Source organism: Pholcus phalangioides, unplaced genomic scaffold (genome assembly GCF_987345545.1).
Source record: "Pholcus phalangioides strain wild (caught in Gottingen) unplaced genomic scaffold, Ppha-v1.0 ptg000008l_1, whole genome shotgun sequence".
Lineage (NCBI taxonomy): Eukaryota > Metazoa > Arthropoda > Arachnida > Araneae > Pholcidae > Pholcus > Pholcus phalangioides.
In genome coordinates this window covers 46,682,376-46,694,927 of record NW_028301601.1, presented here as the reverse complement: position 1 = coordinate 46,694,927, position 12,552 = coordinate 46,682,376, and the positions used below count along the sequence as shown (strand labels likewise).

Here is a 12,552-nt window from a genome sequence, read left to right as displayed (position 1 = left end):
TGTACGTGTATAATGGACTATATACATATAGCATAGCTGCCAAGTCTCCCGAATTTTAGCTTCTCTCAACCTCCCAAAAAGTTCTTAAATCTCCCGAATTTTTACGAAAATCACAAAAAATTCCTAGTTGTCCCTAAAAATTCCCTACTTCATTTAAAAAGAATCCCCGCTTCTGAAAACAATCCCTAAGGAATTCCTTGTGGGGCAAAAAGTCTTTTGCCTCTGTTTTTTTCCCCTTTCGAAATGACGTCAGACGTCGTAAATGGGCGAATAGTGGGAAATTCCTTTTTTAGGAAATTTCACAAACCCTCTGATGGTAACAAGAAAAGTTGTTTGTCTTATCGTGCAGGCAAATATGTAGCAGCCAATAGTCCTGGATAATGATTGAAGATTATAGTGATATGCATGTGGTCAAAACTTCCTCTTTTGTTGAAGTTACGTACGTGCGATGACAAAACATGAATACTAATAAGCCAAACAATATTTAATCAGTTTTAAGGATACTTATTCTCTGATGAATTTCCTTTCATCAAACGTTCCAGAAAAAGGCCAACTTTTTCTTTTTGTACAAGTTGTGTTAAGGACATAAACATCGGTCATGGTGGAAAGACTGACATCACCCATGTGAAATTAAAAAACATCAAGCAAGTGTCAAAAAGTCAGTGTTCTTCAAAAATTGACACTTTTTTCCCTTCATCTCTTCAGATGATTCGGTCATTCGCACAGAATGTTTGTTCACATTGTTTCTGATTGAACACAATATTTTTTTATAGATCACTATTGAAGTTTTGGCCTCCAATTTCACTTGTTTTTGCGTAGGGATGTTATTCCCTACATTTTAACTTTTATGTGTAGAAAATCCCTATTTTATTTGGAAAAAATCCCTTTTGTATTTATTAGAGAGTGGTTTTAGTATAAGATATACGGGTCCGCGCGAAAATCTCCCTAATTTTCATTTTCAAAAGTTGGCAGCTATGATATAGTGAATGTTAAAGTGAAAACAGTGTATGCATGTATTTTTAACTGATAATGTATCATATCAAATTATGAATATTTTACAATTATAGGGTACATTATGTACATTACTTTATTTTCAATTAATTTTTTTTTAAATATTTTATTTCAATTTTATACGAGATCTTTACATAATTTTACACATATGGTCAATTGAAACGCTATTAAGCAGAAACCTGTGTTCAACATAAGAAAATCTTGGTCATAGGCAATTCTGTTGAAGGTTTTACTGTATCATAGTTTTTAATTTTTATGTGCATGTGTGTGTGTGCACGCGCGTGCACTACCCCTGAAATATCATTAATATTTTTTTTTTTTTTTGCAGCAAAAAACAGCAGTACAAGTTAGCCAAGTATTGCGATGAATGCTTAGGAGAATATTTATTGAGAGAACCACTGCCAAACTTTCCTGTAAGTATCACTTTCATTACGATAATTGAGAAAAACATTCTATACCTTACAGCGAATGTCCTACTTTTTAGATGCCAAAATGCAGAGACTAGCTGATGAGAAAACTTAGAATCCACATTGCCCTTTTATTTGAAAAACAACAAGTCAAGTTCTTTCTCTTTCTCCATAGTAGCGAAAGACTTGAAGTCTACCAGAAACAACATTATAAGATATTTATTCACTTTGGTTTGAAATTGCTCGGTGGGCCACATTAATTGCTGTTCTATGCATTGGGCCACAGGTTTGATACTTCTGCTTTATTAGGATCAAAGTATGCTATCATGATTTCGCTCTTGTAATTTCCCTTCTGTTTAAATTGCAGTTAGATCCCAATGTGCCACTTCCTAGTCCAATTGACCTCAAGAGGAAAATCATAATCAAAAACAAACGGCTTCGACCTGAAGTTGAAAAGCGTAAGTTTTTTTTTATTGACTTGAACATTTTTAAATATTTTTTTCTTATTCAAATATTTCTTTTTGATACTTTTTTCTTAAAAGAATTTGATCTTAAAAACTTTATTAGATTATTGAAATGGATGATGTGAATTTTTTTTTCAAATGCAGTAAAATCTATGTGTGTAAAACGGATTGTCAAGAGACTGAAACTATTTTCCATTCCAGACAGGTTTCTGTTTCATAAAGATGTACACAAAAATATATATGCTGTGATTTATTTTTGACATTTTGCAAAACTTAAATTTCGAGAATATCACTCTAATTACTATAAACCAATGAGTATTAAACAGAGATATGCATATTATTATTTAAATTTTTTTATGTTTGTTGTTTCAAATTACTATACATTTAAAATTTTATATTTAATGCGCTAATAGTTAAACTTCAATGTAAACTGTTCTCGTGAATAGCAATAAAATGAACATTTACTTTTGCCAAAAATAAAACTTATTTTACACTCAAAATAAAAAATTGAGAAATTGTGTATCTTTTATAAAAATAATGACAATGAAATCAACAACCAGTATTGTTTGTAAAAGGAAGATTCTGCATCTCTTTAACACTTAAATTTTGCTTTTCTCTTGTTTCTATGGCCTCCATTTTTGTGTTTAAATCAAATATGTACTTCTTGTGGCTCGTGGCGATCTCTACATTGAATGAAATGCTAAAACTCAGTATCACTAAATTGTGAATAAATAATTCAGTTCTCCTTGCCTATTTCTCTCCTGAACTAGTGCAAGTTATCAATATTTTACCAAGAAACAGGAGTGTTATCTAACAAAATCCACCATTTCTATTGTTGATGAAATACTAAATTGTCTTTTACTATATTCTGAATAGTAAATCTGCATCCTCCCAAGCCCAACCCCTTACTTCCAGAACCAGTTCAGATAGGTAATAAGCATTCATCGTTTTGTTTAGGGGGAACCCCACCCCTAACAAAAAGGGGGATCGGTACAACTTAACTTCCTCCCGTACGAAGGACAAAAACTTGCACTTGGCCAAAAATTCTTTCAATTTTAGCATGTTTTTTAATCTACAAAGTTGGCTAAATATGCCTTCCCTTTCTGCGTTAGACAGTTTCCATCTTAAAAAGGTTTCTCCTTATTGAAAGAGCATCAATTATCAACTAGACTATTTTTCTATTTCCCTCAAGACAGGTTTTCATCTCATACAGGGTCCGTCTTAGACAGTTTTCACTGCATTTATTTTATTCAAAATTTTTCTTATTTATTGTTGTCAGATAGATATTTCTTCTTTCCTTTGAAAATTAACTTTTTCATATGAACTTCAGATCATGATTCTTATTTATTTCTGCAGAGGAACTGGAGTTATGGAGGAAAGGTCAACTTCAAAATGATGATGACGATGATGATAGAGAAGATGCTGCGCCTGATCTCACTCTTCCAGATGATGCCGCTCCAACAGATGGAGGTATGTTTCTTTTTCTCCTCATCTCAGTGTATTCATATTTTTTACTTGAAATAAGTGGAGGTTTTCTATCTTAAATTATGATTTTTTTAATGTAAAAAACACAATACTAAAAAAATCCTCAGAATTTATTTTGAAAAATTCAACTTATTTTCTATTTCATAAGGAACATTTGTATCAGACATACCTATATTTACTTTGAATGTGAAGTTTTTATTAGGTTAAGCACTGAACTTTCTACAAGTATACCTTCTGTCTTCAGAAATAAACATGTATCAAAATGAATATCCATTTTCTATTTCAAATTTAATTCAGCTGAGTTATTATAATTGTAAATATTATTGTGGCTATTATCAGTACTTGTATTGATTCCCGTGAATATTTTTTGCTGCAAAATGCTTTCAATGTATCCATTCTTATTGTCCGATTGCTAATTCCTAATCTGTTGGGCTGGTCGTTCACTGGAAGCTAGTACAAGTGATAACAAGTCATGTGTATGTACAAGAGTGATAGTTTTCAGAGACCATATGCTTTTTCCAAGACAGTGGTCTATAGAGTAATGACTTTATGATCAGCAAAGTAGGCAAGAACCACTTTCAAGATAAAAAAAAACTTATAGAAGTGGTAAATAAAATTAATGAAAGATGAAATGTCTTCCTAAATGAGTCACACCTCAGAAATATGAGTGCATTACTACTTCACAAAGACTCACACGATGACTTTGTAAACAGTTTTAAAACTGAATCATGGCTCTAACATGGAATGGTTTAACAAAGAATTCATATTCTGTCTATCAAGACTTTTAAAAATTGATGGTATAACATGGCAATGTTATAAACTGTCGACTTTATATTGACCAAGATCTTACTTTATTACTATTTGTCGCTTTACTTGTAATGCTGCTCTGTTTGCTACTTTCCCAGTTCTGTTGCCTTATTCGCTGCTTAATTTTTTAAAAAAATGTGGAACAGTAAGTATGAAACACACACACATTGTGGTTGTGAGAATCCTAAACATACTCTGCCTTTATTCTATATACTTTTTCTACTGAAATGAAGGCAGATTTTGAAAATTTCTGTTTTTCAAGACCTATTTAAAGCTAAAAGCATCTTTTTTTGTCTTCCCCCCCCCCCTTCTTCCTTGTTAAAAATTTCTTCATATGAATGCTTTTATGTGTGAAGCATGTACCCGTAAATTTTGATTTATGTTACCTATGTGTTTGGACATGATTTTTCTGGTTTTCCCCTTACTTTATGCATTAAGTTACACCATTTTCTTAAAAGAATTTATTTACATATCCTATTAGTTGAATGTGAATGTTTTGTGTGTTTTTCAATGCTTTTTTTTGCTCCGGAAGTTTTTTTACTTTTTAATCATTTTTGGAAAAGACCCACTATTTTTGTCATATTATCCTGTCATGACTAAAATTTTACATTTTTGTTTTTTATATATTTTTTAGCAGGGGACTTCTTTTTCTCTCACAGGCATGGCACAACTATCATAATCCTGGTATTTCAACCGAAGTTTTTTTTATATGAGCAAACAATTTTTTTCCTGAATTCGCAATTTTAGAATTTTCATTTTTTATGCATGAAAAAAGTATATTTCTTTCGATCAAAACATCATCAATGACTAATAAGTTTTTCATAATGAGACTTGAAAATATGTGATAATATTATGTGAGCATATCCCTCCCCACCTTTTTTTTTTAATTTTGCAGTAATCATTACTAATGGTTTTTTATGTGTAATTTTTCTCCTAATGACTACAAACTTATCAGATATGTACATTATCATTTTTTTTTAATGCATATCAATTTTTAAACTGTTAAAATTTTTCTTTTAACTCCCCCCCAAATGCATCCATCCATTCTGCAGAAATGGTTTGATATCTCTTATCAAGATGAGAACCTGACTGTGTTCGGCTCATCAGTTTCTCCAATGATGGTTAATTTCATGAAAGTAGTCATATGTCAAAACAAAAAAAAAAAAAATTACTAATATATCTAAGCACATGCATTTATAGCAATCTCTGTTAAATATTTTGCTATCAAATCACCATATATGCAGTGAAACTTCGGTTAACAAGCTCAATTTGTTCCATAAACATGCACGTTATCTAAAACACTCATATATTGATTCACATTTTCCCACAGGAAATAATAGAAAATTGGATGATTCGTTGCATAATTATTGGTTCAGAAAAAAATGATAAAATAAAACTACATTAAATCAGTAATACAACACAATAATAATTGATAAATAATACAATACGATAATCTTATAATGAAATGATGAATAAGCATACAATGTGTACTAATTTAACTTACTCCAAACAATGAGAGAGAGGGAGAGGACTGTCATTTTAGGACGATTTACAGACTCTCTGTTGTTTGTAAACTTATTCTTTTTCATGTAACTTTGAAAAAGAACCTATTCAATGACACTTCCTTTTGCCTCCTTAGTATTTCTCAAAAATAGAAAACAGAGTTAATGCTTGCACTGCTGCAGCTTCATTTGGATGGTTCTTTCCTACAAAATGCTGCACAGATTTCCACATTCTACACATCTCTCGAATCGCATTTGGAGTTAGGAACTCCTCCTCATTTCTCTCTTCAGATGAGATTCTGTTCATAAGCTCTTGCTTCAGCCACCTCGTTGGGCATTTTGCCTGTTGTGGCTTTGTATATGTATTTGTTGTGCATAATGGAGATCCATCAGTTTGTCGGTGGTCAACTCTTAACCATGTCCTCCACTAGTTCTTGAATGTCATCCGCATTCACCTCCAGTATTATGGTCTTCCCAAAAAAACAATATCTTGGACAACTGGTGGCTCCTGTTCATGAACTAGCTTCTCAAAGTCACGTTCAATAATGCGATCAGCCCACAGTTTTCTCCAAGCAAAATTTTAAACTTCAAGTGCATATATGTATGGTTACAATGTTACATCTAGTTTGGTATCATAAGTGCTGTGCTCGCACGTGTGTTTATTTTTCGATTGAGGCATGCTGACTGGAAAATGTAGGAAAGAATATTACCCAAAATCTGATGGTGCGTGTGTAAGAGAAAGTGAAAAATCATCCACTCAGTTGTGATAACACAAAACTAAATGAACAAGGTGCAAATGCTCATAATGTGAATCATTGCTTATTAATCAAACAAAAATTTTTGCTCGTTAACCGAAGTTCCACTGCGATCATATATAAGCTGACCTTCCTTCCCCAATATAGCTACAAATTTTTTGAACAAAAAACTCCCTGTATACACAAGTACATGATGTATAGTATTATGAAAATTTGGAGTATAACTTTTTTCGTATACCATATTTTAAGTAAACATGCTGTTAGTATTTTCCATACACAAATTTTCAATTCTTCAAAATCTTAATTCAATTTTTGTTAAGGTTTATATTGAATTCAAAGAATATTACCTCATCATTGGTTAGTGAATTTTTTTATAAAGTAAAAACTATCATTTCCTTAAAAATTGTGATAACCTTTTTCATTTTTCAATTTTTTTTGTGGTAGATGAAGGAACTCGTTCACATTTTTTCTAGTCAACTAAAAAATTTTGGGCGCTTTAGACGTTTAAATGTGTATAAGAAAAAATAATTATAAAATACTGAAACACTTTTTTTCTTAAAATCTGTGACTGAAAATATTTTACGATCACACTTAACCTGTTGTCTTTTCACCTATACTAATTTATACTCAACAACCCCTTTTTGATCAATGTCATAGACCTGCTGTTTCAGACTTGTCAGTCACTGACTCTTATTGATTTAACTATCATTGATCCAAAGATTGCGTTGTTACACTTTGGTGTATTGTTAATCAAAGCAGACACACTCAATGAGACAGCTGTAAATTCATAAAAAACAATGTTGAAAAATGCATTGCTATTTTAATTAAGAAGATTGAAGCAAAGTACGGGGTGATTCATATAGAACTGACCCCTACCATACACATAATTATGTGCTTGATATACATAACTGCCTTGAATTATGTTCTGTGCATTCCTCATTCTGATGCAAGCATGTGTTGAGAGAGTGGGTACCATATTCTTGAAGGCACATGTCTACTCGATATTTCATATTCTCAGTAGTGTATTGCAGTGTTCCTTTGGTAAGGCACAAATATCAGCCGATCTCCCCTTTAAAAAAGTTTTGCACTTCACTCATAATTGGAAAAATTGATGGCAGATTGTGGCACTACACATAACAAGCATTACACAGAAACAAACTTCACATTATGTTTGCAACATGTACACACACATTCCAACATGTACCAATTTGTTAGAATTTCCACAGAGGAATATGGACGAGTTGCATGTATGGTGTAATAGTAGTGTTCCTTTGGTGTTTGTCCTGATCACAGCAGGAATTTTATCCTCAAATTTTGTTATGTGTGAGTGTGAGGTTCGCTTGTGTACACTCTGGTATACACATATCCTTTGGGAACACTTTGTTACCTTTCTGAGATGTGAAGTAAAGTGTCTCTGGTCCTTCAATGTTCAATGGTACTCTGTTTTTCAGAAAAATCCCCCCATAAAAAGACATTTTCGTCTGAGGATCTTAGGGGCTTATGTGTCCTTGAACTTAGCACTGAATGTGCTGCCACCTGTTTGTGCCATTCATGAATTATTCGACTAGTCCACCTTACAAAGTGTCAGAATTAACATGTCCTATAACAAACGTTTAGTGGTTGCATGCATCGACAAAATTATTGGCAAATTCATTGGGTAGGTTCTATAAGAACCACCCTGTATATCAGAGAGTGCAATCCATCCCAAAATGGTCTCTCTGGACTGTTGTGTCTGTCTTTATATCAGAGAAACAGAAAAAAGTAACCGAAGAAACCCTGAGTTTTTAGGTCTGACTCCCTTTTTTAGAACAAAATTATAATATTTGAGTAGAGGTTAATGTGTTTAATGTTAATTCATTGATTTTAGAAGTAATTAAGTCCAATAAATAAGCAGAAATCAAGGTACAGATAAATGTGTCAAGCTCAATCCTTGTCTTGAATTTCTTTGATTCCAGTAGGGTTTTATTCATTTACTGCAATATGTATGTTATGAACTGTGAAAGTTGATCTTGTAATGTATGATGTTAATGCGTACATTCATATTGTTTCATCCTAAGAATTTATGCAACCATATGGTATATCGAACAACTGTGAGTGTGAAATTTATAAATTCACTAATTGTTTCGATTTTGTCTTTTTGTGTACTTGCAGAAAAGAAGGTAAGTAGCAGTAATACGAGTCTATCAGATGATTCCACTGCTACAGAGACGAGAAGTTCTTCAACCAAACGTTCCATCAAATCTCCTGCCCAGAAGGTTGAACTGTGCAGAATTTTAATGTGCTTTTTATTTTTCCTTTCGCTCATGATTACATTTGCTTTACGAGTTACATTATCAGTTAATTATCCATTCAGAGTATACAAGGGGAAACAAAAGATTCAACATTTCCTTTGAAATTATTTTTTAGAGCATGGATGCTCAACATTTTTGAAAGTGCAGGCCACTAATGAGATTTAAAAACTTAACACAGGCCACTCAAATCATATGCTAGAGCAGTGTTTCTCAAAGTAGGCAATATTTCCCCCTGGTGGGTGATGGAACAGTCCAAGGTTGAAGTGATAGAAGCCACAAGTATAACATCTTATGGGTTTGCTTGAGTCGGGGGGCAATGAGAGCGAAAAAAAATTCTTAAGAAAGGGCGATGGAACAAAAAACAAAAAGGTTGGGAAACTATGTGCTAGAGGATCATAGTCTACAATGAAATGCAATATTTCATAACTTTTCACTTCATTTTTAAGTGGCACACAGATGATTTTAAAACAAAAACCAGGCATTTTCATTATTTTCGTTAGACTTTAATACAGTACTTATCAAAGAGTGACCAATTTCAGTTTTCAGGAGTTTTGACAGGGACTGAAAAGGTTATGATCCCTAGACTAGGGTTTTTGCAAACTGCCAGGGCAGAATTTTTCAATGTTACCGAGAGTGAATATATAGAAATAGTACAATCAATTTGAGTTGTGAAGCTTGTAACAAGTTTCAAGTAGTATGCTAATGATGTATGGGGGGGCGTTTGCTCAGTTTTATTTGTTCTGATACAGTATACACTCGGCCTATTAGCTAACAGGACATTGGATGCTTGTAAAATAGATGCATGTTAATTTCATAGATTTTTAATAGTTATTCATGAGTTATGGGATAAAACTTTTACTGCTAACCAAAAATAACAAATTGTTGATGAATGCTTGGTAATATTTACCTTTCAAACGATGGGTACTAAGATATCATGTGTATCATGTAATAGTGCTGACCTCATTGAAGCTGACTAAATTAGTTTTATAATATTTTTTTTATATAGTTTAGGCAGCCCATTTTACGATTTTTGGCTTTAACAAAATTCATGAAACTCAAAATCTTAATCATGAAATTGATCAGGTTGGTAAAATCAACTGACTACCACTACCACCACTTTATGTTGGCATGGAAGACATCTTTTACCCAAGTCCCTATCACTGGTTATGATAGATGATAAATATGTTGTCACTTCCCTCAGTGTAAAGTACTTTTCCATTTGAATGTGTACATATATATGTGTAATGTATGTAATTTATCTAGCCTTATATAATAGCATGCTTTTTTGCGCATGTCACTAATCAAAAAAAGCTTTGTAACACTCTCGCTATCTTTTTTATTGCTTTAAGCCCTAAGCATTATGCTTAGTTATTTCATTGTAGTTGTTTAATTTCATAGACTAGATGCAGCAAACCTGAATGTATGCTTATTCGCGTGAGCTTGGTTTGTCTTGTATTTTTAATAGATCATTAGTTATAGAATTATTTTTAACACCTCTGTAGCTTTCATTAGTTTTTGCTGGAGCTATGTGACAAAAATACTGTGATTTTTCTGGCTGAATTATTCAGTACAAAAACACTGTTAAGTAACTGGTTCCTTTAGAGATATTAATGGTGATCTTCCGTGGAAAATTTTTTAAAAGGATTTAGCTCATTGTTCATGCAAAAAAGTAAATACAGTAAAACTTGTGTTTAACAGTGGCATCGGATCCTTGGGTGCTGTAGGTACTCAAGCACTCACAGTATTTTGTATCACCTGTCTGAGCACTCCCCAGAATTCAGAAATCAAAATCTCATATAAAGATCAAGTCAAGTACCCGCAGGTCTAAAACACTTCTGATGTATCTGGTGGTCTAAGACAAACGGACACTGTATGGAAAAAGTTTTATCTTTAATTAAGTTGTCTTTTAATTCTTATCTTGAAAAGATAGTCTCGATCGCTAATTAGTGTTTTAGTATGCACCTTTGTAAAACAAAAACCTGTCTAAAACAGAATAATATTTCAGTCTCTTGATGTTCTGTTCCACGCAAGTTTCACTGAAAAAATTTGACTTAAAGCAATCTTTCAGTTTGATGCGCATATAATAGCAGTAATATGATAAAAGCTCATCTGATATCAGAAAGGGACACTATTAGCCATTAATAGAAATGTTTTCAATAGGAAATGTCACAAATTAAGGTAATCAGTCATTAATTGTTAATATAAAAATATCTGATGTTCAGATGTGTATATGTATTATGAATTTCTATTTTCAATATTGATTAACAGTTGCCATAGGATGTTTCAACAATTTACCTAAAAAAAGAGCTTCTTTGTTTCCTTCAAACTGCTTATTCTCATACACGTGTAAACATGATACGATTCCTTACAAGTGGGTAATTAAATTATTCTATGTATCACATCATATTGTTCACCTTCATTGAAATAATAAAAGGTCTGCTGAGAGCCTGAGATTTTTATTTAAAAAATTTCATTCGGTTTATGTATGCTACAGTAAATGTGATAAATTTGGTTATTATGCATGAGCGCCAAGCATTTTGGTAAGTTTGATAAAGTTCCCTAAATTTATCACTTTTACCAGTGATTATACATAGTACCTAAGCGTTGTTAGTAAATTTCATAAATTTCCTTATATATTAATCCTTTTTACTGCTGATTATACTTAGTGCCCAAGTGTCATTGGTAAATTTAATTCTATAAAAATTATAAATTATATGATATATATACATATATACTAGACAATAATTCTTACATGTATTGCATCATTATTTTGGGGTACAATCGTAAAAGTTATCATTATTTCGGGGTCCAACTATCTTCATCACACATACTACTACTAAACCACATATGCACCTCATCCACACACATTCCTCTTCGGAACTTCTAATGAATTGGTACCTGTTGGAATATACGTGTATGCGTTGTGAACCTAACGTAAAGTTTGTTACCGTCTAATACTTGTTATGTATAGTTCTGCCATCTGCCATCAATTTTTTTAACTATGAGTGAAGTGTAATGATTGATTAGTTTTTTTGTTGTGGACCTGTTGCTCTCGGTGGCGAGGCATTTTAATTTTTGAGATGGCTTGCATTCTCGCCTCAAAACACAAAAAAAATCTTGAGAACCGCAGAAAACCAACTTCAGCCAACCACCACTGTAGCAATGATGGGGGTGTGAACCCAGTTCCTCGTGATATGACTCTGTCACTATGACCACTCGACCATTACATACTAGACTTGTTTGGAATTTTTTCGTGTTTACCAAATTCACTAGAGTATTTTGCATAATCACAGACAAAGGCGATAAATTTCAAGTATTTATCAAATTTACCAACGACGTGGGGTTATTTTGCATAATCACCAGTAAAAGCTATGTTTTCAGTATTTATCAAATTTACAGATGATGCTTGGTATTATGCATAATCTCTCCAGTAAAAACTATAATTTTTTTTTTTAACATTTCCGAAATTTACCAACGCTTGGTATTATGCATATTCGCCAGTAAAAGTAATAAATTTATCAAACTTACTGAGACAATTGGTAAGTATGCATAAAAACCAGTTATTATGTATATTAACCGATTTATCACATTTATTGTAACACATACTTAAAAAAAAGTTAGCTTCCAACTCATTTACAGTATTTTTCCATAGGCTGTAGATATTTTATGCACTTAGGCTTTTTCTTCTTTCCTTTTAACCATTTTTTGTTAAACATGGCACTAAAGCTTTGATCAATCTTTTTCCATAGCTTTTCTCATGATAATTAAAAACTTTGATAAATATTAAAATCAGTTTGAATATAATGTATTTTTATTTGTCTATAATTTAT

The 12,552-nt window shown here is 32.3% G+C and overlaps 1 protein-coding gene across 1 annotated transcript in view; it reads left to right on the top strand.

The window, feature by feature from the left end:
- The window catches only part of norpA (no receptor potential A), a 100,342-nt gene that overhangs the window by 59,741 nt on the left and 28,049 nt on the right, over nt 1-12,552 (top strand). The window contains exons 13-16 of the mRNA XM_089234808.1: nt 1,340-1,424; nt 1,786-1,876; nt 3,239-3,352; nt 8,583-8,686. Of these exons, the coding sequence (XP_089090934.1) occupies nt 1,340-1,424; nt 1,786-1,876; nt 3,239-3,352; nt 8,583-8,686 (394 nt within the window). The remainder of the gene's footprint in view (nt 1-1,339; nt 1,425-1,785; nt 1,877-3,238; nt 3,353-8,582; nt 8,687-12,552) is intronic.